This window comes from Mustela nigripes, chromosome 1 (genome assembly GCF_022355385.1).
Source record: "Mustela nigripes isolate SB6536 chromosome 1, MUSNIG.SB6536, whole genome shotgun sequence".
Lineage (NCBI taxonomy): Eukaryota > Metazoa > Chordata > Mammalia > Carnivora > Mustelidae > Mustela > Mustela nigripes.
Window position 1 is genome coordinate 104,112,871 of NC_081557.1, and position 26,294 is coordinate 104,139,164.

At 45.1% G+C, this 26,294-nt stretch overlaps 1 protein-coding gene across 6 annotated transcripts in view; it reads right to left on the reverse strand.

Moving 5' to 3' along the window:
* Positions 1 to 26,294, reverse strand: part of DYNC2H1 (dynein cytoplasmic 2 heavy chain 1) — a 256,601-nt gene that overhangs the window by 88,754 nt on the left and 141,553 nt on the right. For all 6 annotated transcript variants that reach the window (XM_059418474.1, XM_059418477.1, XM_059418470.1 and 3 more), the window contains 7 exons: positions 14,642 to 14,802; positions 11,392 to 11,517; positions 10,010 to 10,120; positions 9,001 to 9,156; positions 4,306 to 4,381; positions 3,972 to 4,180; positions 606 to 710 (listed from right to left, as the gene is read on the reverse strand). In XM_059418474.1, coding sequence (XP_059274457.1) covers positions 606 to 710; positions 3,972 to 4,180; positions 4,306 to 4,381; positions 9,001 to 9,156; positions 10,010 to 10,120; positions 11,392 to 11,517; positions 14,642 to 14,802 — 944 coding nt within the window. The remainder of the gene's footprint in view (positions 1 to 605; positions 711 to 3,971; positions 4,181 to 4,305; positions 4,382 to 9,000; positions 9,157 to 10,009; positions 10,121 to 11,391; positions 11,518 to 14,641; positions 14,803 to 26,294) is intronic.

The window sequence follows — 26,294 nt, forward strand, 5'->3', positions numbered from 1 at the left end:
CATGACGTGGATGGAGCCGGGGAGTATGATGCCAAGCGAACTAAAGCAGATACAGACAAGTACCATGTTATTTTACTCAGCTGTGGAATTTAAGAAACCAAACAAACATGAGCCAAGGGGGGAAGAAAAGGAGAGGCAAACCAAGAAACAGATTCTCGACTCCAGAGAACACACTGCTGGTCACCAGAGGGGAGTTGGGGGGCATGGGGGAGCCGAGGGATGGGGATGAAGGCGCGCCCTGTCCTGATGAGCAGTGGATGACGTGGAGAGCTGCTTAATCACTGTCTCGCACGCCTGAAAGGGATATGACGCTGCGTGTTACAAACACTGGGATTAAAATAAAACACTTTTAAAAATGTTGCCTTAATATAATCACAGGAGGGAAAAATAAATATATTTTGGAGGAAGTGATAGTGCTCAATGTTATTTTACTAATTTGAACAGTTGTATTATATAGAACTCTTTGGCTCTTCTAAAATTTATTTAAGGCAGAGCTGGAATTTACTGTGCTGAATAAAAGGAAAATGTTAAGCAACAGCTTGTGGGGTCTGATGTATCAAATCAGACTCCATGTTTTCTGCACAGCAGCTCCTCTCCTCGGTTACCTGAGAGCTGATCATACGCTGAGACGAACGAGCTATGTTGGCAGGGAGACCAAAGAAACTCGGTTTGTCGTCCTCTGGAAGCTTTTCAATGACGGCACGATAGTCCTGAATGTGGAGAAGTGAAAAAGAGCTTTTCTATAAAGACTGAACATAGAACCACTGAAATCAGAAAGAACAGATACTGGGAAATACTAAATCTCTCATTACTCATATGTTCACATTTTCTAGGTAAATCTAACTTTCAGTCTATGTAATACTTAGTTGTGGACAAAGGATACTCTTGGTCATGACTTCTTCATCCCTAAATTTCACAAATACAGCATCACATAATTTAATTCACCACATTCAAAGGGACCCTGCACTGATTAAAACAAAAATACTTAAATGGCCATGGCTCCTACATATAAGATATCATGTGAGACGTTTTTAGGAAAGCCCGAACCTACCCGAGACTCATCTGCAGAGTGAAGTTCTGCTTATTCCAAGAAGAGTCCAGCTATCCTCTGAGACTTACAGAAACCCCAGGGACCCACACACACATGTTCTGCTGAGTGCGCACTGCTTTGCCAATCATGTTACATGAAGCAATTTCCCCGAGAGTCCTCAGTCGCTGGTGAGGTGCGCTGAAACGCACTGACAAGCCCATCATTTCCTCCCAGAATTACTGCAAGTGTTGCATGCGATCCTTACCAAGCAGGCGTCTGCAGTTACTGACTCCAAACTCTAGACAGGAAACTCAAATGTAGACCAGGAGGATTTATTCACTTTAGCTCAAGGGTAAGAATTATTCCGTTTGCTCGCTGGCATGCAGAGGGGTCCTGCATATTTGCCTACACTGTTGCAGCTGAACTAGGAGAAACAGCTGTCTCCTCCCCCTCCTATCACCTTTCTCAGCCCCAGCAGCTGCCTGTGAAGTCCTCCCAATGCAGTGGCGGGACTTCAGGAAGCCCAGGGCCTGTAAACATGTCATATTTTGGAAAGATGGGCTGTCTTTTGAAATTTTCCCACCCTGTGACTCAACACCTGTTACTTCTTCAGGGTGTTCAATCACAACATATCCACGTATGCATCAGTATGTGTGTATAAGAGCCTGTGGGCGCACACTTACGCACGCGTGTGTATATGTGGGGCAGGGGACAAGCAGGTGTTCTCACCCTCCTGGGAAATGCTGGCTTCCTCCTTCTCTAGAACTCTTAGACGGAATCTTAACAATGATTCTCACAAATCATCCTACAGATATAAAACTCATTCTCTGTTGATATCCTTCACTCATTCCAGAATGGCTGTGAACTTTTCTCATGCATTCTGGCTACAGTCTCTCCCCTTGATGCCCCAACTGTGCACAGACGTGTTTCCTAAATGACAGCTACACATCCACACTAAGCTGTCCTCCCTTGGATGCAGAAAAATATACACCAAGGGATACCATTTAAATGGTGCTCAAAAATAGGCAAAATTAATGTGAGATGGGGTGCCCAGGTGGCTCTGTGGGTTAAGCATCCCTGCTTTCAGCTCAGGCCATGATCTCAGGATCCTGGGATTGAGCCCCACATTGGGCTCCCTGCTCAGTGGGGAATCTGCTTGACATTCTCTCTCTTCCTCTGCCCTCCCCCCACTTACAAACACTGTCTCTTTCTCAAATAAATCCATCTTTTTAAAAAAAAGCTAACATAGGCTGTTAGAAGCCGGGATGATGTCTCCTTTGTAGGGGGGCGGGCAACGACTAGAGGGGACACAAGGAGGACTTCCGGGGAGCTGGTCACACTGTTTCTGGACCCCAGCACTAGTTCCACTCCTGGGTTCAGTGTATAAACATTCACTGCACATTTCTGTAGCAGTTTTATTACTCAGTTTAAAGTTCACAGAGAGAGGGAGGCCAGTGAGTGCACAGTGTGAGGTAGCTGGGCTATGAAAAGCCCCGGGATGCCCTCCTGCTGGCAAGTCCGCCCCAGAGACGCCCACAGTGCCTGCACAGTCTGGAACAGGGCCACCCGGGGCTGACAGATAGGCCGGGCTCTTACTTAATAAATGAGTGAATGAATGAAAGATACTGAAAAACAAAACAGACGGGATACTTAACAGGCAAGATATTCAGTAACATATACAACACTAGTTTTCAAACTTTGACTTTTGACAATTATGTCACTGAAACAGAAGAACTTTCTCAAAAAATACTTGGGATGAGAGAAAAATCCCCAATCCTGTGAGAAGAACTATGTAACTGAATATGTATGTATGTGATCATATCATTCCAGGTAATAAAAGCATTATTTGGACATTAAGCAAAGATAAGTTTGTGGCAAAATACATCAGAATTGAAATCTTTGGGCCATAATTAGCACTATTTTCTGGAAAAGATGACTTCATTCTACAAGACTTTTGTAGGATGAGTCAGGGAGAAAAGCTCCAGCCAGCTAAGATAAAGACATGTCCACAGAAACACCGCGCTCAAAGCCAGCTCAAAGCCGTCCCTCACACAGTCAGACCTGATTCAATTCATCAGCCAGGAAGTGAAGATACAGGTGTTAGGGATCTGATTAGGGATCGGATCCCAGGGCTCGCTCAGGCCCACTAGAACACACAGGCTCCCTCCTTCCAGAACCTCCTGGTCTCACCTCTCGAACATCTTCCTAACCAGCAACTCCACCCTATTACCATCAAGCCATCCCTAAGTACCCAGCATGGACAACACACTTCACCAGAGTTTACACGGCCAGGCCAAGTACGGCCATAGCAATCATCTGTATTTGAGAATGAGAATTACTTGTGCATTTGAAAAGAAACATGTATTTAAGAGTTTAAGAAAGGATTCAAGTATCTGGTAATATATTAAAAATGATGACCTGTACCCCTGGGGATAAAAATATATGTTTATTTAAAAAAAAAAAAAGAAGGGAATCTTTCTGCCCTTCAACGGACGAATGGATAAGGAAGATGTGGTCCATATACACTATGAAGTATTATGCCTCCATCAGAAAGGATGAATATCCAACTTTTGTAGCAACATGGATGGGACTGGAAAAGATTATGCTGAGTGAAATAAGTCAAGCAGAGAGAGTCAATTATCATATGGTTTCACTTACTTGTGGAGCATAACAAATAGCATGGAGGACATGGGGAGTTGGAGAGGAGAAGGGATTTGGGGGAAATTGGAAGGGGAGGTGAACCATGAGAGACTATGGACTCTGAAAAACAATCTGAGGGGAATGAAGTGGTGGGGGGTTGGGAGGTTGGGGTACCAGGTGGTGGGTATTATAGAGGGCACAGATTGCATGGAGCACTGGGTGTGGTGCAAAAATAATGAATACTGTTATGCTGAAAATAAATAAATTTAATTAATAAAAAAAAATGATGAGTTTTACCTACCAGAATGCTGCAGGATTTTGGTAGAGATAAGGAATACGGAAAAACACTTTTCTTATTCCTTTGGTTTAAAACATCAGTTATTGAAGAATTAAAAAACTGCTTCAGGTATGACTGAAGAACTCTAAGGTCAAAATAATTATCTATGCGTCCGCCATAAATAGCATTTTCAAGTAAACCATGTAGAAATTCCCACTGCACATCTTTGGTACCTATAATTTTAAAACATACTTTTATTAGCTTTATTTCTAGGATATTAGAAATGGCCTAAGAAAAAAAAACCTAAAAAAAAAAAAAATTCCCATTAATACCAGAGACGACAACTATCAGAACTTACCATCAAAGAGCCTGTCAATAATGCTGTAGCCAGCACGAAGATCTGATAAAGAAAACTCATAAAACTTGGTCCAACCCTACAAAATAAATGTACAAATATTAAAGAACTATAGTGTTCACAAATATATATGTATGCATCATGACCTTATAATTTTAAGGATGTTTAAAATATGCTAAAAAAATAAAAGGGCCATCCCTGAAAAAATAAAAATAGCAACTCTAAGGTAACAATAATTTTTTAAAAGTAATTGATTGACCTTCATAGCATGCCAAAGACTTTTAATACTACGGTTTTTATCGTTTAGTATTGTGGCAATTCAGTCATACAACAGATTGGTAAATTTTTGAGCTTAAGTATGATGTATGCATGTCAAGTACACAGGACAACCGAAATATTACAAAAAATTTTTTAAAGGCCCAAAGGCATATAGCATTATTCCCTATACGTTTCACCCATGAAACATTCTTGTTGGAATTATAAATTGAAGTTAATAACTACAACGCTTGTATAAAAAGAACATTAATAGAGCGCTATGTTTTATAAAAATATAAAAGTAAAACTTTTGATGGCACTTCCATTAACTTCAATTAGTTCAATGTACTACGTTGGAAACTAAAATCTTTTTAGACTTTAATAGTATTTAGGAGCACCAACACAAATTTCATTCATCTGTTAATCACTTAAAACAATGTTTATTAAATGCATATTATAAGTAAAGCTCTGTTTTAAATCTCTAAGCGAATGAACCCAAACATCAATAATCCCTGTCCCCAGGTCACTGTCAGTCAAAGGTGGGGAAGGGGGAAGCGGGCGGACACAGTCCAGCACTGGCACACACCTGCAGGACAAGCTACAGTGCTCTCTGGAAGGAAACAGACTTGATACACACAAAAAGGAAGTCTGACTCTAGCTAAGGGGTAAGGCAGGGCCTCCTTGTTGGGGACAGACAAGAAGAAACACGTACATGGGTAGTCAGGACAACGAAACTAAAGAATGCGTGTACTGTGTGGTCATGGCAGATGAAGACACCACAAAGAGAGTGTTAGGAAGGCCTTCCAGTGGCGTCACCGGTGCGGAGAGCCACTGTAAGAACGCAAGGCTTGGAAGCGTTCCATGAGCTCCAAGAACAAAAGTATCCAACTGAAGGTGGCCGAGTGCCTGTCCAGTCCGCGCAAATACAGCAATGGACAAAGGAGACCAAATCTGTGCTCCCGAGAAGCTTACATTCTAGTACTTGGGTCCAGAGTACGTGGGTTTTCAGTCCTTTTCAAAACAAACTGGTAAGTCACAGAAATCGCTGCACACACAAGCCTAGACCTTAGGGAACCGATCTGAGCTAGATCTATGAATGTGGGGGTCACCAACGCTTGGATCCATTTGTTTACATTTATAGATCTTATAAAAAACACAAGAGGTTGAAACCTTGCTAAGAACTGAAGATCTGTGAGATCCATAATGTGCTCATCACAATTAAAAAACTTCCCGTAATATTTTAACTATATTTCCTACCAACTCAAAATAAAGCCTTATTAATAATATTTCTTCTATTACTCTACTAGACCTTATTTGTGAACGTTGATTTAAAATGTTTTCAGTACTTTAGGGCACTTGGGTGGCTTAGCTGTGAAGCATCTGCCTTTGGCTCAGGTCATCATCTCAGGGTTCTGGGATCGAGCCTCGCATCGGGCTCTCTGCTCAGCGGGGAATCTGCTTCTCCCCTTCCTCTGATGTTCCCCCTGCTTGTGCTCGCACACTCTCATTCTCTCTCTCAAATAAATAAATAAAATCTTGAAAAAAATTTTTTTCAATACTTTAAAGATTAGTATTGTAAACTCTCAGTATCGCCTAATAGCAATTTCCCAATGAGATTCCAATTCTAAAACGGTAAGAACTAGTCTCTGAGTCACACTGTTACTGACGTACAGGTATGTGAGGAAGGATTTCAAACACATGGAACAAAACATTCAAAAGGTAGTATTTGCTAATTGTGTCACAGTTTCTAAGCCGAGTGGTGAATCGTGGAGGGGCTCTCTAGAGAGCCCATGGAATCCTGCTCAGCCCACCTGGAAACCCAGGCGCCATGGGAAGAGTTCTGCAAAGATGAACGGGATGTCATCAAGGTGCTCATAGTCTAGGACAAATGACGAGACGACCAAGAAGGACAAACATCAAATAAAAACATCAGATGAAGTATGGTATGTGTGTGGGAAACAGGAGGTTAATTCTGCAAATACAGCACCCTGGTGAAAAAGAGCAAAACATCATCTGCTAATGTGAGGAACGAAAACTAAGTTGACCTGGTGGTAGAACTGGGTAACCTTCATTTCTAGAAGTTGGTGATTAGATGAGGAAAAGAAGGGAAATAGAAAGAGTCTGTGGCGTGCATATCCCTGGGACAGTGCCTCTTGCAATTAATGCGAGTTTTTTTGACTGGGTTTTCCTCTAATTTCATCATTGACAAGAGAGCAACTTAACGTGTTCAAAAAAAAGTGACACTTCTAAATATTTTATGTGTGTAAAAGTAAACTGCTCTAAAAAGAATACTTTGATAGCATTTACAATTTCCTTAAATTATACATATTTTTTGACCCCAACATCCCAAGGCAGGAATTGCCACTGTGAGGAAACCTGACATGAGACAGGTGCACGGATCTCACTGTAGCAGAGACGGAAGGAGAATGTATCTATCCAGCCCACAACACAGAACTCCCAGTTCGATACTGTGAGGACAACCAGTATCTAAACGGTTACTAAGATTTAGAAATCTCTGAAATGTGTTGGTTAATAAAGCAAAATGCAGAACTGTGTTCCTAAAGTGGTGCTACTAGAGTTAAAAAGAACACATGCGGGTCTACAGACACACAACACATGCTGTTGACTTATACGCTCCTCCTGAAGGACCCCAAGGACTGGGGAATAGTGGTTGCCCTGGGGATGGAAGGAGGAGACAGGAGACAGGACGGGCGGGGGGGGGGGGGGGGACACTAAAATTTAGTTGCAAATCTTCTCATAACTTTTTTTTTTTAAGATTTCTTTATTTATTTGACAGACAGAGATCACACGTAGGCAGAGAGGGAGGCAGAGAGAGTGAGAGGGAAGCAGGCTCCCTGCTGAGCAGAGAGCCCAAAGCGGGACTCGATCCCAGGACCCTGAGATCACGACCTGAGCCGAAGGCAGAGGCTTAACCCACTGAGCCACCCAGGCGTCCAACAGATCTTCTCATAACTTTTTAATTTATGTTATACACGTGTATTGCTTCATTAAAAAAAAAATCTAAATTCATTTAAAAAATATTCCTTTCTTCAATGATGGGCCATGACGGTCACTGTGGTTCCTGCCAGGATTACTCTTGAGGGCTTTGAAGGAAGGGGGGGCCTGGCCCCCAACAAGCTCCAGAGCATCTGAGGTGCGGCTCTGTCAGCAGGTAATGCCATCACGACTCACTGGGCTCCTTGGGCAATTGAGGACAGTGGGCGCACCTTTCCTTTTGAGTGTAGCTTGCAAATTCTGTGCAACAACACGCTGCTGTTTTTAGTCACTAGCTCAGCAGTCTGACAATCTTTACCGAAAGGCAACATGGAAGGCGCTTCTAAACTTTCACTACTTCGTCTAATCCCCGCGACAGAGGCGCATGCGAGGAGTGTCCCCACCATGCAGCTGAGCTGACGCGACCAGGAAATCTGGAGTCAGGACTCGACCCCAGGTCTGCAACTCCCCACGACACTCTCACTCTGACATGAAAGTGACACAGAGAGAGAGAGAGGCTCAATCAGGGGCGGGGGGGGGGGGGGCGGCTCAGGAGGAGACAGATGCAGGCGATGCTAAAACCAGACGGGAGAAATTGAATCTGCCATGATGCAATGTGTGGCCTTGACATCCAGCAAGAACGGAACGTGGCCCAGCTCAGACCGTGCGGCAAGGGGCAGATGTGGTCACAACCAAAACCTCTGGCAACACCAAGCCGCGTGAACTCAAAGACCAGGAGGAAGTCTGGAGAACGAGCGGGGGAGGGGCTCTGGGAGGAGGCTGGGGACGAAGGCAGGGCTTTCCTTCAGGACCAGAGCAGGAAACGTGCACGGTTCCACACGCGGACAACAAAGCCATCTGATGGGCCAGAGGCAGGATGCCGAATCATCCCACTTACTTGTTAGGAAAACAAGACCGGCTGCCCCGTGGACAGAGCAAACACAGGAGAAGGTGACCTTGGACAACAGAACAAGTAAGGGGTGAGGCAGCCTGGGAAAAACAGTGGAGAGAAATGTCCAGATCTCAAGCGTACTTGGCCAGGAGAATGCACCGGCTGGGCCGCTGAGAAAGAAAGATGGCGGGAACGGTCCCCAGGAGCCCAGTCTCAGGACACGGCTATCCGTGGCTTCCACTGAGGGCAGTACACCACAGGAAAACTACGCTGAATTCAGGTCTGACCTCGGAGATGACTGTGACCTCAGAAATGACACCTAACCATCACTGAGGGCTTATGACGGGTCACACCTTGTTCTGAACAATGTCATTCAGGGACGTGAACTACGTAACTGTACGCAGTCCACAAGGCGAATGGCACAGACAGAATTCGAGAGGGACAGTTAGGACTCATGAGCCAGATTATGAAGTGATCCCATTCATTTCCACTAAGTCGTAGAAACACTACTACACAACATGCACAGCTTACAACATGTCCAAGACGTTCTAACTCACCTGCGGGATGTAATTTCTTCTTTCTTGACACGCAGCATGAAACCATGCAAAACTAAAGAGAGCGTGAGCTCGAGGTATGTTATCTTTTTTGTTGATTTGCTCTGGAGTCCAAGACTCGTAAGTGCGCATTAAGTTCTTCTTCAAACCTGGAGGTGACTAACGACAAAAAATTGACATCCTAGTGTTTTAAATCTTACAGACGAAGTTAATATTTAACATATTTAGAGACATTTTAATAAAGCAAAGTTTTCACTACTACCCATTTTTGACTTAGCATTGTGCTACTTCAAAACGTACATATCTAAAACCAGTTTTAAACTCCTTGTACTTAACAGTTCCGATCAATTATAAATTCAAACATTTTCAAATTCAAAAACTCTAAAACCAACAATATTCAAAACAACTAAATGAGTTTTATATGATTATTGAGGGAATTTACTGAAACCAAATTGTCATTTACACAATGAACTTGACACTGACTACTATGTGGCCTGTGGTTTTCAGGTTCATAGAAGGTTTGTCCTTTCCGGGGAGAAAGACATTTCTACAGAGTGAGAAAACAACAAACAAACAAGCAGAATCCCTATTACCAGTTTTAAAAGCTTTAACTCAGTTCATTATTTTATTCATGACTTTGACCAGCTACGCACTAACACTGCAAACATACAGTCTTGGATACACCAGGCTTGGACATTATGTGTCCGGAGCACAACGGGCTGAAAAAAGGAAAACGACGCTGACCATCGGACAAGCGTGCTGACCCACCGTGGCGCTCATCTGCGTCCCCTGACGCCGAGTGATGCTGAGCACCCGCCCATGGCTCTGTCGGCCGTGCGCGCGCCTGGAGAAACGTCTGTGCAGGTCCTCCACCCACTTACTACCTGAGCGGACCGCTGGGAAGGACACCCTGGTGTGTTCCATGCGACTGGTGTTCGTGACAGGAGCTTCAGGAGGTGCGAGCAGACCACAGCACCTCCCGCCGCGTGAACTGGGCTTCCTGCCTCCTTACCTCATAGGTGATCTTCAGACTTGACTGCAGTAGGATGGGGGTGAAATGGGGGTGAACCTCCGCCGTGAGCCACAGGCGAAATGTATCTTTAGGCTGAAGAGTGTTCAATTCCTTGTGTACAAAAACAGCAACAAGAAAAATCTACTTACACACGCTAATTTCCACTTTATAAATATATTATTTTTTTTTAAGATTTTATTTATTTATTTGTCAGAGAGAGAGCGAGCGAGAGCAAGCACAGGCAGACAAAGTGGAAGGCAGAGTCAGAGGGAGAAGCAGGCTCCCTGCGGAGCAAGGAGCCCGATGTGGGACTCGATCCCAGGACGCTGGGATCATGACCTGAGCCGAAGGCAGCTGCTTAACCAACTGAGCCACCCAGGCATCCCTATAAATATATTATTAAGTAAAATTTCCTTCTCAGATCTTTCTGTGACATGCTGATACATTTCATTCTGTTGCTTATTTGCTCTGTGACCTGGGGTCTAGGACCAACACCAGCTCTAAGCAAGGACGGTAACAGTCTGCACCACGTACGACGCTCGTCACGGTGCCGACGCACAATGTTTGCAAAGTAAGTGTTAGCGGCCACCGAGGCCTCAGCCAGACCCCTGTGCGGGGCTCGGGGTTTCACTGCTTCCGTTCATGCCTCCGCTGGGTTCTCTAATGACATCACTTCCTTCATTACCAATTTTTGTTGTATCCTATTGCCTACAATGCAAATTCAAAACTTCGGGGGTATAGCTCAGTGGTAGAGCATTTGACTGCAAAACTTCACCACACAATTTCCTCTGCCCATGCCGTGTGCCTTGGTCGCTCATTCCCATGTTCATGCGTGTCTTTACAAATACTCCTCTTGCTACCTGTACTCTCTCTGGAACCTGACACGTTCTTCCATCTGTCCATTTAAACATCCTGTCTCAGAGGGACGTCTTCTCAGACCCTTCACTACCGTCACGGACAGCAGTCTGCCGACTCTCTCCCACAGTGTTTCTGAGGCCACAACTGAGCTCTGAGAGTGCCCTGTCTCTTCTAAACCAAGTTCCTCTGACAGAACCGGTACAAATTTTGTATGCAACCTGCACTTAGGGCAAGTGCTGGCTTTTTTCTGTACTAAACTAGTGCTTACAGAATAAAGGAATAAATGAATGACAGAAGAATGGTCAAGAGTTCTAAAAGAATGAGGTCTAAAAATTACTTTAATAAATATAATCTATGTCTGATATTAACATTATTATAATGTAAAATGCAGAATAAAAGTAACAAAAAAACTGGCTTTGGTAAAAACATTGTACATGCATAAAATTGTAAATTATAATACATACTATTATGCCACAGAACAGTTACCATCATATTCTATTTATACCACGTTTATCTCAATCTACCTTTTCTAGAACTGGCAGCCAAGACACCACCAGATGTAAGTTCTTCAAACACAGCCAGTCCCCATTTCGGGCACATTCTTTCAGCATCTGAATAGCTAAATCAGCTTGACCTTGACCCATAGCAACCTGCAACAACAAAATGAAAAACAGTACTAACTGCAGATGTGATAATATGTCACAGAAGAGATTCAAATTAACCTGTCATACATACTGAACTCAATTATTTTGATGAGCGTTCTAAGTTTTTAATAACACTGTTGCCATTTCCAACAGCTGTTTTTGTCCTTCAGCAATAGCAGATTTCTAATACTTTCATGTTTATTATCATTATAGGTCTGCAAGTTTCAGAACAGTATAAAGAATTCCAGAATAGTTGTGTTTCACATTCCCCTATTTCCTGCAATCCTTACGCTCTCAGACATGAACCATAAAAAAAAAAAAAAGGAAATTTTATTTAACTGTCATCTTGAATTCTTTGAGCATTTAATCATTAATGTTTAACCATTAATATTAATGTTTAATCACTACCACTTTTTGAAATTTACTTCTGATTTTCCCAACTCCGCACGTCTGGCTCTGCTCTCTAGCCACAGGTATAATGCTGTGATGGTGTTATTCCCTAGCCGTCCATCATCCAGTAAATCCTCACATGCGGCAAGGACTCTCCACTCTGCCCACTGCTCCTCTAGGGCTGCTCAGGGTGGGGCGGGGCGGAGTGGGGTGCAGCAAGGAGAGAATAAAGACAGAGAGGCAACAGGCATCCCAAGTCCACCAGAATCCCAGTGCGTGTTCCCTGGCGCTGCCGACCGCCTATGCGGAGGACTCTCAGGCAGGGCCCAGTCCGCCTCATATAGCAGACCAGCTGCAGGCGTATTCCAAGCAGGAGGGCCTGAGAGCACGGACAGTGTGCAAGCTGCAGGGTCAGAACCCGCAGGGGTAAGCCAGCAGCCCCAGGGGGGCTACACCCCACAGATCATGTGCAGTTGAGACCCCTGGAGTGTTTTTAAAGGGCCGTTTCCGGCAGAGCCGCATACCAGGACAGGCGGGTGCCTGTGTAGGAACTTACCAATACACACAGGGAGAGTCCTAGCTCCAGCCTCTTACTGGATACATGGTCAAAACACTTTCAAGACGATGGTTATAGATCACTGCAAACCACAGTGATTTCACAAATCAGGACTCAACCGATACCAAAAGACTGAGATTATTCCCTGCATATTCTCAGATCACAATGTCCCATAATGAATACAACATAGCATTTCATTGCTTTTCAGTTGACTTTTACAAGTATTGATTTTGTTTTTCAATTCGACTATAATGTTCTTGAGAGTGGGAACCATGTCTAATCCACTGTGTACTAAAGCATACAATAACACAGGTAAGAAATAGTCATATTGACTTTTTTAAAATTTCAAGGTCTAACCCCGAATGAAGCAAATAGGAGGTGAAACAAAGTGCTTGAATTGTTTTGATGCACTTACTAGTTTGCCATTATTAAAATGCAAAATAAACCCCACAAAAAAAAACCCAAAAAACAAAAAATGGAAGTACAGGCATGTACAACAGAATCAGAGAAAAGGGTAAGCATTTTCCTCAATGGAAATGACAGCTAAATACACACAACTCATCATTTCCCATAAAGGATAAATTATATGAAAAGAGCTTAAAGATTCATAAAACCTCAGAAAAAAATATTTACTATAAAAATAAATTCTTTAAAAAAAGTACAACAGGAAAATGTCAAGAAGATGGTGAGCCGCACATCCCCTCTGAAATGTCACAACTTCTGCAATTAAAAATTACTATTTTGGGGGACAGATGGATGGCTCAGTTGGTTAAATGTGTACCTTCAGCTCAGGTCATGATCCTGGGGTCCTGGGATCAAGCCTTGCATCGGGCTCCCTGCTCCCCATGGAGCCTGCTTCTCTTTCTCCCTTTGCCCCTTCCCCTACTTGTACTCTCTCTCTGTGTCAAATCAATAAATCTTTTAAAAACATTAATTTTTTGCATCAAGAATGTATTAGCCGTAGCATATATAACAGCACAGCAATAAAACTTTAACAGAATGAAGAGTAATTATGTCCATGTTGAAAGACTTTACTGAATTTAACAATTTTGCAGGCTCAGTACACCAAAACTGACAGGTTTCAGCTGTCAAACCTATCTGTGGACCCAAACAGCTTTGCCCGTTGCTGGAATCGGTGCCAACAGAAAGGGGGTGCAGAGCAGGCCCCTCCTGCAGGCTCCTCCCTGACGGCTACGAGCTGTCCCCCAGGGGCATCAGGACACCCCAGCCAGGGCAGAAGCAGATGCCCCGCGAGAGCCACCCCAACAGTGGGCCCAGCCCCCTGCTCCGTTGCTGCCTCCCGCCCGGGCCCCACACAACACGCGACTTCTCCATTTGCTGCTTCATCATCACAACGGTCCCACTGAAAGCGGTTTATTTATTCCATTGTCAAAAACTGATAGTAAGTTAATATTGCTCTGGCCAGCATGCAAGCGGAGTAGCACAAAGGAGGCCATCGGAACAGGGTAGAGCTCCTAAATTTACCTCAGAGAGAATGGTGTTCGACATGACCTCAGTTTCACTCACAAGTTTATGCAGTTCAGCCTTTGCTGGTAAATACTGCTGTGATTTATTATAAAAGCATCCAAGTAAAATTTAAAAATTATTCTCAAAAGCTTAGCAAATATATTAGTTTCCTGTTACTGCTCTAACAAACCACCACAGTTTAGTACCTTAAAATCAGACAAATTCATTAGCAGGTTTCTGGAGACGACAGCCCCACCTAACATCAAGGAGTCTGGCTTTACCACACGGCTGGGTCTCCTGGAGGCTCGAGGACAGAATCTCCCTCTTGCTTTTCCAGCCTCCAGAAGTCGTTGGCAGCCCCTTCTGGCACCTTCCAAGTCAGCACCCCAGCGTTTCCCAGCGCTCCGGCCACAGCGCCATGAACACACCGGCATCTCCCCGCGGCCTCCCCAGCCTCCCCAATGTTAGGAGCCCATGATCACCCTGGGCCCACCTGACTGCGGAAAGACAATGTGTGCATGTGAAGACACTTACGGAACTACACGTGCAGAGCTCCTTCCCCCGTGGGAGCGGACAGCTTCACAGGCTCTGGGGAGCAGGACCTGGGCACTTTGGGGAACACTGCTTGGCCTACCACCACCAAACCCGTGTTTCCCTAACAGCCTCGGGCGGACGGGAGGAGCAGGGGCTCCAGCAGCACAGGGGCCGGGCGCTGACCTGGTGATAGCACTCTCCACTTCTCTCGGCACTGGCGAGCTCCTGGAGCTCCTGAGATGGATCGGCACCCGGGGAGATAATTATCAAGATTGGTTCGATTTCCAGTGTCTCTCTGTAGAGCCGTTTGAGATTGAGGGGGAGCGGGGACAGCTCTTTCAGTCCTGGAAGACAGATGTGAAAGACACGAAATGACAAAGTGACATGATTCTGACAAAGTCTAGTCCAGCTAATTACAGGCTGTAGCAGAAAATATAGGTGAGTGACAATCCCGGACATTATAGAGTTTCTCAACTGTAAGATCACTCACTCCTAGCGAAAACTACCATCTCACTGAACGCTCACATAAGGGCCAGGCATGGCTCTAACCCATCTCCACCTGTCATCTCTGCGAATCACTAACACCGGCAGGTGGGCGTCTGGACAGCCATGCCCAGCACCCGAAGAACACACATCTGTGCTGTGCTCTTACTGTGAGACTTTCTGCCTGCAAGAGAAGACTGAACCCAACCGCCTAGCAATACTGCTTTTTGTCCATTTCTGTGGTAATGGAGAGCCAAGTCTGTGCTGGGTGGGCACTGGAATCAGATCACATGTGGCTGAGTGAACAACTTTACCGTCATCGTTATAGGACACTTATTTCCTACCTCTGTGCATTACGAGGAGAAAGAAAGTGCTACTGAATGAGAAGAATATTAGTTTGGAGACAGAAATATATAAGCTCTCGGGTTAGCCAAGTCACCCTAAGATACACTATGCCTCAGTTTCCTCAATAGTAAAACAGGCATAAAACAGCCCATTAAGTCATTTGGAAGCAAAACAGGGTATAATCATCAAAGCAGATTCCATTTATAATCATAAAATCATAATAATCCCATGTCATAGGATGTTCATATAATCAGATCTATCAGATTCCATTACTCATCATGTACTCTATGACACCAGTTCCGTATGCTACATGTAAGAGAACCAACCGGCGGAAGAGTGACAGTCTTGCCAAAGGTCACCTGCAGCTAGATGCTCACCGTATTCAACAGAGTTCACATGTGTTTTCGAATTTGAAGCTCATAACTACAGAGTCCTATACAGACAAAAAATGATAATTCTGCTATTATATTCAAATCTGTTCTGCTAAAATTTAAATGCTTCTGAGATTAAAGTACTTAGTAAAAGCCCAGCTAAAGAAGACCCACTTCGATGACTAATCAAAAGAGACTTGTTTGAACTGACCTACAAAGAGGAGTATGACACAAGAGTTGAAACACAGATTAGCAGAACATAACAGAACGACTCCACAGGCAAGAAAGGTGTCCTTCTATCCTCACAAGTACACATGATGAGACAACACTGAACCTCAGAGATTCTAAAATCACTGGAGAAAGACATCCTTTTTTTTGTTTTGTTTTTTGTTGTTGTTGTTGTTTTTTGAGAAAGACATTCTTAAGGATTTCTGCAGCCAGCACTTTAAAATATAAATCCAATGCCCTCCAGATAGGCCGAAGAAGGCCCTTCTGGACGACCATACTGAGGAGACGGACTGCATACCTGCCCCACTGCCTTCCTCTCTTCACCACGCCAAGTCCTCAGGGAAACTCAGAACTGTCACGGGCAGACGCTCCTAACCCCTGCTGCTGAGTTTGCGCCAACTGCCTCTTGAAGTTCACCCACCGCTCCTAGGGGCATGCCGTATGAATTTCATTTTTAATTAAGTTGATGTTGCTAACAATCATCCTGTTTTAAGACCTAATCGAAAAGAGTTCTTAACTACTTGCAGCAAGATAATTAGCTATGCTTCTGTTCAACCACTGACTCATTCCTAAGTTCAGTAAACATTCTTGGCCAATTAAATGAACTGTCTGATACTATAGTATGTATCAAAAGTCTAAAAACGTGTCTGGCCTTTGACTCAGTCACTGAGACTATACTAATTTAAGAAATCATCCAGGATGCGAATGCAGAAGCACGTACAAAAACTCTCACCGCAGCTGCTGACGGCAGTGAAAACTCAGGGGAAACAGCCTGAGGGGTCTGAGTGGTTTCTGGACGCCACCTGGTAGGGCTGAAATCCTGGTCAGGATGAGGTTAGCGGAGGCTGACTGGAAAGCAGACGGCTCCACAGACAACAGGAGTCCACACCGGCACAACCTCTGCCAGGAAGGCACAGCAAGGCACGCCCACTAGCACCAGCCACGAGCAGGTGAGGACGCGGGGCACCCGCTGCTCCCTGTCTTCTCCCAGAGCTCCCCTGAGAGATATCATGTGATAAACATCTGCGTATTTGTAGGTTCCTATAAAATAACTCCTGATTGTAACAGGTGTGTTTCTTTTGGGGGGGGGAGAATTACATGCCAATATAAAAGTGTCTTTAAAAACTTAAACTACAGATTACCACATCACCTCTTACATTAACAAATACAGACTACACACTCCACTAGGACAGGAATCGTGTCTGTTCTGCTCATCATTCTAAAGGCATCCTCTAGCATAAATTTAAATATTGCTTCTAAAGTTAAAATTCCACAGAAGATAAACAGATGTTCATTAACTCATTTTATATAATATTTCAAAGTACTGGAACACTTTGAATTAGAGAAAAAAATCGTCAAAAAATATACTATTTATGATAATAGAAGTAATGTTCATGTTACTTGGAATCCCTTATCAGCCATTCTGCCCACAAAACTCCCAATAAAATAACCAATAAAATAAAATAACTGCATTTTTAACTGACCTGACCTAGACATATAATCACTGGTTTTATTAAGTCCTTTTGACTCACTATATGACTAGCACTGTTAGGGTGAATCTTCCAAAACTAGTCAAACTGAAGAGCCACAGATGTTCACTGTACCATAAATTATCACGACTGAAAAATCACTGGGATCTTAAATTTTGACCATGCATCTTTAAAATATTATCAATTCTTTTCAAAGGAAAAAAAAATGAGTCAAGGTAAAAACTTAAACCTTTATTGCATTTTATTCTACTCAGATAAAATACCAAAATCATTAAAGAAGAAATAATTTACAGTATAAAAAAGAAGGAATACCAAAATCCAGCACTTTTTAGGTACCTAAGTGAGTGGACGAAGTAGCAGATAAATATCAAACTACTCTAGGTGGTGAGCACGAGGGATCTCTTCTTCCTCACTCCCCACATCCAGCAGAGAGACTGAAACGCTTCCAGTGCACAAAATTATACTTCCTGTATCAGCAAGTGAGGACAACTCTAAAAATCGTACCACCAATGTCAGGGAAAGAAAGAAAAGAGACAACCACTGTCTAACCCAAGGCACATCAACCAATTAAATGGGCAGAAGCTCTTTAAACCTAGACTAATACTCGAGCACAGAATCGAACAAGTCGAAATGCTCTGTGGCAGGCAGAACATGATGTGCTTTGGGGCCCTAAGCAGGCACTGCGTGAAGGCACTCCGCAGGCACGGTGACGGTTATGGACCTCACAGCAGCGCTCACCTCCATCGTCCTCGGAGGCCACTTTAATCACCTGGATCCTTAAGAACAGGAAGTTTCTCCAGCTCAAGTTGGAGAGACGCAGCAGGAGAAGCAGGACAGAGGTGGCAGAGGGAAGAGCGGAGAGCAGAGCAGAGGGGTGGGAAGCCTGAGGAGGAGCCCCTCTGCCCTTGCTGCCTGTGACCAGGGAGGACAGGGGCCACGGACCCCAGAACCCCAGCGGCCTCCGCATGCCGAGGAGGGCTCCAGGACAGGGAGGGAAGGAGGAGCTCAAGCCCACAAGGCATGCAGCTGACTCTGAGAGGAGCCTGGACGAGCTGGGAGATGCCTCCTTCCCAGCATCCTCCTCCCAGAGAGCACAGGGCCAATGCTAGGGTTCCACCGTGTGTGCTAGGAGCAGAGAAAGCAAGCCAGCCCGGCGGGCCTCCGACCCCCAGGACCATGAGACAGTACGTGGATACCGTCGGGAGCTGCTGATTTGGGACGATTTGTTATGGAGGCAACAGAAAATGCATATGCAAGTCCTCCTGTCCTTCCCCTTTGCTCTCAGACACAGACTTTGTGAGCATGATGGAGCCACGGAGGCCACGTGCCTGGGATGGGGCACAGGCACGCGTCCAGGAAGGAGCTTCACAGCAGGGAACTCGCCTGGCTCACATTGACCTGAGGGTAGGGAGCCTCTCCGGGGCTGCCCCCAGGAACCTCATACATGCAGCACAGTCCCTGCCCAGAGCAGCTACTTAGAAAAGTCCCAAGTCCATCCAAATTACTCACATAGCTTTTTAAGTTACTATTTGTAAGTTTACAGATTATAAAAAGGATTGCCAAAACTTATTAAAACTCTTTCCATATGAATGATGCTTGAGAAATTATATTTAAAATCAAATCTTGACAATTTGATTAAAAAGAGATAAGTGCTTGTCATTCTCTAGCAATTTGAATTTTAAAAACTTATTCATATAGTAGAAATCCAATTTTATATAAAAACTGTATTAATAAAACCATCTGACCCAATACAAAGTCATCCAGCCACGTACCAGTACATGTAACTTCTGCTTAAAAACAGACAGAATATGACTTCAGAAGTATATTAAGTTTTCACGGCATTTGAATATGTGGGTGCATGAGGTTTTTAGTTAATGCCGTTAAACCTCAAATGTCATTGAACCTGGAGGTGAGACAGTGCCGCAACGGAAGTATTCCGCGGGGCTGGTAGAAGGTCAGACTACGAAGGCAGTAAGGAAGGTCATGTGTGATGTGGTACCAAGAGGACATCTTTAAAGACCACAGGAGTGAGGAAAGACAGACACTGAAAAGCCTCTCTGGAAACTGCCCTGTTTTACTGAAATGCCCCGAGTTAGAGAAGCAGATGATAAATATAGAGAGGAGCCAGAAATATCAGTGAGTGTTGGGTCCTACAGATGGAATTAAAGCAGGCTGATGGGGGCACCTGGGTGGCTCAGTGGGTTAAGCCTCTGCCTTCGGCTCAGGTCATGATCTCAGGGTCCTGGGATTGAGCCCCACATCGGGCTCTCTGCTCGGTGGAGAGCCTGCTTTCCCCTCTCTCTCTGTCTACTTGTGATCTCTCTCTGTGTGTCAAATAAATAAATAAATAAAATCTAAAATAAAATAAAGCAGGCTGATGTGCTGCCACTCTTCGGTGGCCCAGAAGGACCTGTCTGCAACCGCAGTACTGTGAGCTGGCATCTGAACGACAGAGAGAAGCTCCCCATTAAGAGAAAAAAGGGTTCAGCATGTCCAGGCGATACCTGGTGCTCATCACAACAGGTGTCACAGGCAAGTGTGAATCACTGTATCTTTCCCCTGAAATTAATACAGCACCGTATGCTAATTATATTTGAATTTTAATAAGATGACTTTTTTCTAAAAAAAAAAGTATTAAAGGAAATAATAATCTTTACTACTGGAGAACTAAGAACTATTATTCCGGTCGTTGGAAGATATCCCTGCATTGAATAAAGTCTCCAGGAAGGGACGCAAACACAGGAGGGAAAGCGCAGAGCCGCGGACCGTGCGAGTACTGCGGGGGTTCTGACCACTGGCACAAGGGGGCCAGCAAGAATAGCCCCGGATGGCGACAGACAAGCAAGCAGAGTCTTGTCAGCTTATGGAAGGACTCCAGAGTTTATTCTAAGCGTTTTGGGAAGATTTTGGAGATCTTGTTCAAACATGGAGATGATTTGGTTTCAATTTTTTAAAGACCACACAGCTGTATGAAGAGCATGGGTTGGAAAGGAAGCAAGCACCCAAGGAGGGAGACCAACTAGGAGCAAACACTTCTAGCCCCTCCATTCCAGAAGCTATTTAAGTCCTGCGGTACAACCAGAGACCACATAAATATGTGCCCTCACGTGGCTTATGCTCCAGTTGGAGGCCCGACAATTCACGGGCGTCATAGTTCTGGAGAAAAACAAACAAGGTAAAGGAGTCAGAGTACGTTCTTTCACAGAGAGACCTCAGGGAAACTGACACTGGAAAAATGACATCTGAGCAGAGAACTGGGGAAGATAATGGGGGAGGGAGAGAGCACTCCTGGAAGAAGGAACAGTAAGTCCTGAAACTGCAGAAACAGGGTGGAGGCTCTGGAAGAACAGGGGGAAAGGGCCATCATGGTTGGAAAAGATTAAAAAGAGGGTGGGAGTGGACGGAGATGAAACCTAAGACCGGAACAAAAGACTGAAAGACGTCAGACCGTTAAGACAAGGTAAGGACTCAGGAAGGGTGAGATGCCCTCACAAGACTTGGAACTGAGGAGAGGTAAGAGCTCACCTGTACTTCTAAGGGCGCTCTGGAGGCTACGCTGAGAACAAACTGGGAGTGGGCAAGTAGAGAGGCCCACAGAGCAATAACCCCACTTAGCAAACTTGGCGTAAACAGAGTGAGCAGATGGCAGGGGCGACGTGAGCAGTGGGTTCCCAGCACGTTCCGAGGGCAGAGTCAAAGCTACAGCGGTGACTGGGGTGAGGATAACGGCGTGCATTCAGCGGGCAGCAAATGACACAAAGTAAATTAACTGAGCAAATTTTAGAGACCGAGTCGAAAGAACCCGCTGGAGTAAGGAAGAAAAGAACAAAGAAAAGGCGTTTCTTTCAGGTGTCTGGCAGGAGCAACGGAGTGGGTGCTAGTGTAGCTGTGTCAAGAGCTTGGGCTGGTCCTGATAAACCGGCAGGACGGCACTAATGGGAAAACATCGGCCAGGCACTCGGGTATACGAGTCTAGAATTCCAGGAAGAGGTCAGGGCTGAAAACAGGAGATCGAAGAGTCAGTCATTCACAGATGACCCTGCAAGCCAGGGACGGGGGGATTTACCTAGAGAGAGAACGAAGTGAAAAGAAGAAGAGGCCAACATTTCAGAGACACGCAGAGAAACAGCCAGTACAGGGAAATGACAACGAGAGCCTGAAAGGGCTGAGGCCTGAAAGAAGAAACAAAATCACCAAGACAAGAAAGTGGAGGGCGTTTAAAGGAAGCCACTGACACACGAAATAAGCCAAGGGCACAGTCGTCATTATGGCACACAGTGTGGGACGCAGCAACACAGCAGAAGACACCACTGAATGGAAGGGGCACAGTCTGTGGGGCCATGAGGACTGGCCACAGAGGGAGCCGACAGGACGCGGGGGGAGCACCGAGGGACTGGGTCACTGCTCTCTCCCCTGAGGGACACACTGCAGGAGCAGGCTGAGAGAGGATGACTGGAACACAGGTCAGGTTGCTGGAGAGGGGATAAGGGCAGGAATAAAACACAAGGAGCAGCCAGGCTGGTCGTTGATGGGAGCAAGGCCATCCCTCTAACAGAAGGGCGAGCAGAACCCTTGGAAGACTGGAGGACGGGAAGTGCAGAACTCCTGTCTCCCTGCCTCTGTTTTCTCAGAAATGTTGGTAACAGGCTACTTTCACCAGCTAACTTCTCAGTGGCAAACAGAGGAACAGATTTCATATTTATTAAATAATACGCCAACCACCCAGTACTACTTACCAGCCGTGTGGACGTTTGGCAACAAGTTAACTGTCACAAGAGAAAGTGTGCTCCTGAGTATTTTTTGACATGGACACAAACATCGTTGCTAGCCAACACCTCACTTTCCAGATCCACCAGCTCGGCATCTGTGACTCTTAAAGGAGTCAGACTCTCAAAATGCCCTTTATATGTGAATGGTTGGACTACACAACTGCGTGAATACGAGAAGCACTTGGGGCAAACCACAAGCCCGCCGACTAGAAGGCCTCCCATCTGGGACCAGCAGCTCTCCCCTCATTTCTGGGAGCAGCCCCCCCCCCCGGCTTCTGGGGGACAAATTGCTGTTTCATGTACTTCTGGCGAGATTAGCTGCAGAAAAGGTCATGTCACCCAAGTCGAGCAGAGCAGAATCCTTCCTGGGACTCAGGTGAGGCTGGGAGGGAAAGTTCTCCTTCATCACAAGGAGGTTGGCAGCCTGATGCCCAGGATACACACGAACCCTGAGACTAAGGGCAACACACGTGCAGGAAAGAGAACGGGGACACAAAGACGGAGGGAGAAGAGGAAAGAGGGAAGATGAACGGAGGGAGAACGTGCAGGACTGAGACCAAGAAAGAGTCCATGAGCCCCGTGGGTGCAGAGCCCTGCCCCGCACCTTCCTTTCTGAGTCCTGGTTGGGACTTTTCCCCTGTTGCGCTGGAGTGACTCCGAGAGGGGCACCCGCACTCGCAACCAGGAGCTGGGCGCACAGACATTCTGCCAGACGGCAGTAAAGACAACCCAGGAGACAGAAGTTCTGCCAAAAACAGGGAGACACTGCTCCTCGTGTGTAAGGAAAGGGAGGCCCAGGGCAGCGGCAGAAGCTCTCCACTCCCCCACCAGCAGCCCACCAAGTGACCGGGCTCATGGGAGTCTCGAAACGGCTGCACAACGTGCACATGCGTGTCCTACCAGAGGGCGAAGCAGAAGACGGCCACAGTGCGGGCCGAACACTGCCCCCCGCCCCCAGGAGAGAAGCCGAAGTCGCAACTGCAATAGCTCAGAACATGACATGACGCGACATGGAAACAGGGTCACCCAGACAGAACCACTTAGCTTCTGGGGAGGTCTTCCTGGGGCAGGGCCCGTAAGACATGAGACATGTCAGGAGAGAGATATGTGGGGAAAATGCCATTCGGACGAAGCAGCTGCCAGCAAGCTACCAGGATCCCAGGAGAGGCAGGAAGGGGTTCTGCGACAGGGTTCGGAGGGCGCACGGCCTGCGGGGACGCAGATTTTGGACTTCCAGCCTCCAAAGGCGGGAGCCGACCACTTCTGTTGCTTGAAGCCTGCCTGTGTATGATGCTTACCAAAGCCCCAGGAAACCAGTCTAGCTGGTGAGGGTGGGGACATCTGTGTGTGAGGGATCACGTAAGGGTTAAGGACACAGCTTTCCGTGAGCACTTGCCAAAAATATCCCTCTAAACTGAGAAAAATGTGACCCTTCAGGATTTAGCAAGAAGACGAACTATGGAGCTGGGTCTGGGTCCTGCCACTTGCTAGCTGTGGGGTTCTGTCTCCCGGCCTTTAAACCGACACTTAGACACAGCCGCTCAGAGCGCTGCCCTGGGGTGACGCGAGCGGACGGGGGTGCAGGGTGTAACAGGGGCAGCTCAAGTGTAAGCCGTCAGGAGATGCAGATGTCTGAGAGGACACGAGAGAGTGGGAGCAGTGAGGCTGGGACGACCTCTCAAAAGACGACCACTGTGGTCTACTCCAACAGTGTCATAAGACAGCACGACAGGGATTACTGAGCAAAGTTTCCATGGAGGAGCATGGAAAACCCAGTATATTGTTTTCAATTTCCTGAAATTCTGTGCTAAGCTTGCTCATATGATAAATTATAATTTAATGAAAACATACATAACAGTAAAAGTTATAAAAATATCCACATAAAATTTCATAGATGGGTAAAATGTTAAAAGAAATGGAGAACTTCTAGAAAAAAAATGTCAGTATGCTTTTCTACTTATTCCAGATTTTTCATTTCCAAACTCCTGTGGTTTAGAATAAAGATTCACTACTCTTGGATGACTTTGTATTTCAACTAAAACTCTTTACAGATCCTTTCCTTAACGTAGTTTTTTTTTTTTAAATATTTATTTTTTATTTATTTTCAGTGTAACAGAATTCATTGTTTTTGCACCACACCCAGTGCTCCATGCAATCCGTGCCCTCTCCAATACCCACCACCTGGTGCCCTGACCTACCATCCCCCGCCCCTTCAAAACCCTCAGATTGTTTAGAGTCCATCGTCTCTCATGGTTCACCTCCCCTTTCAATTTCCCCCAACTCCCTTCTCCTCTCTAACTCCCCATGTCCTCCATGCTATTTGTTATGCTCCACAAATAAGTGAAACCATATGATAATTGACTCTCTCTGCTTGACTTATTTCACTCAGCATAATCTCCTCCAGTCCCATCCATGTTGCTATAAAGTTGGGTATTCGTTCTTTCTGATGGAGGCATAATACTCCATAGTGTATATGGACCACATCTTCCTTATCCATTCGTCCGTTGAAGGACATCTTGGTTCTTTCCACAGTTTGGCAGCCGTGGCCATTGCTGCTATAAACATTGGGGTACAGATGGCCCTTCTTTTCACGACATCTGTATCTTTGGGGTAAATACCCAGGAGTGCAATTGCAGGGTCATAGGGAAGCTCTATTTTTAATTTCTTGAGGGATCTCCACACTGTTCTCCAAAGTGGCTGCACCAACCTGCATTCCCACCAACAGTGTAAGAGGGTTCCCCTTTCTCCACATCCACTCCAACACATGTTGTTTCCTGTCTTGCTAATTTTGGCCATTCTAACTGGTGAAAGGTGGTATCTCAATTAGGTTTTTTTTTTTCTTTTTAAAGATTTTATTTATTTATTTGACAGACAGATCACAAGCAGGCAGAGAGGCAGGCAGAGAGAGGAAGGGAAGCAGAGTCTCTGCTGAGCAGAGAATCCGATGCGGGGCTCAATCCCAGGACCCTGGGATCATGACCTGAGCCGAAGGCAGAGGCTTTAACGCCCCTCTCAATGTGGTATTAATTTGAATCACCCTGAGGGCTCGTGATGATGAACATTTTTTCATGTGTCTGATAGCCATTTGTATGTCTTCATTGGAGAAGTATATCTGTTCATATCTTCTGACCGTTTTTTAATATGATTATCTGTTTTGTGTGTGTTGAGTTTGAGAAGTTTTTATAGATCCTGGATATCAACCTTTTGTCTGTACTGTCATTTGCAAATATCTTCTCCCATTCCGTGGGTTGTCTCTTTGTTTTCTTGACTGTTTCCTTTGCTGTGCAGAAGCTTTTGATTTTGATTAAGTCCCAAAAGTTCATTTTCGCTTTTGTTTCCTTTGCCTTTGGAGACATATCTTGAAAGAAGTTGCTGTGGCTGATATCGAAGAGGTTACTGCCTATATTCTCCTCTAGGATTCTGATGGACTACTGTCTCACGTTGAGGTCTTTTATCCATTTTGAGTTTATCTTTGTGTACGGTGTAAGAGAATGGTCCAGTTTCATTCTTCTACATAGAGCTGCCCAGTTTTCCCAGCACCATTTATTGAAGAGACCGTCTTTTTTCCACTGTATATTTTTTCCTGTTTTGTCAAAGATTATTTGACCATAGAGTTGAGGGTCCATATCTGGGCTCTCTACTCTGTTCCACTGGTCTATGTGCCTGTTTTTATGCCAGTACCATGCTATCTTGGTGATCACAGCTTTGTAGTAAAGCTTGAAATCAGGTAACGTGATGCCACCAGTTTTTTTGTTTGTTTGTTTTTCAACATTTCCTTAGCAATTCGGGGTCTCTTCTGATTCCATACAAATTTTAGGATTATTTGCTCCAGCTCTTTGAAAAATACTGGTGGAATTTTTATTGGAATGGCATTAAAAGTACAGATTGCTCTAGGCAGTACAGACATTTTAACAATGTTTATTCTTCCGATCCAAGAGCATGGAATAGTCTTCCATCCTTTTGTGTCTTCTTCAATTTCTTTCATGAGTGTTCTGTAGTTCCTCGAGGACAGATCCTTTACCTCTTTGGTTAGGTTTATTCCCAGGTATCTTATGGTTCTTGGTGCTATAGTAAATGGAATCGATTCTCTAATTTCCCTTTCTGTATTTTCATTGTTAGTGTATAAGAAAGCCACTGATTTCTGTACATT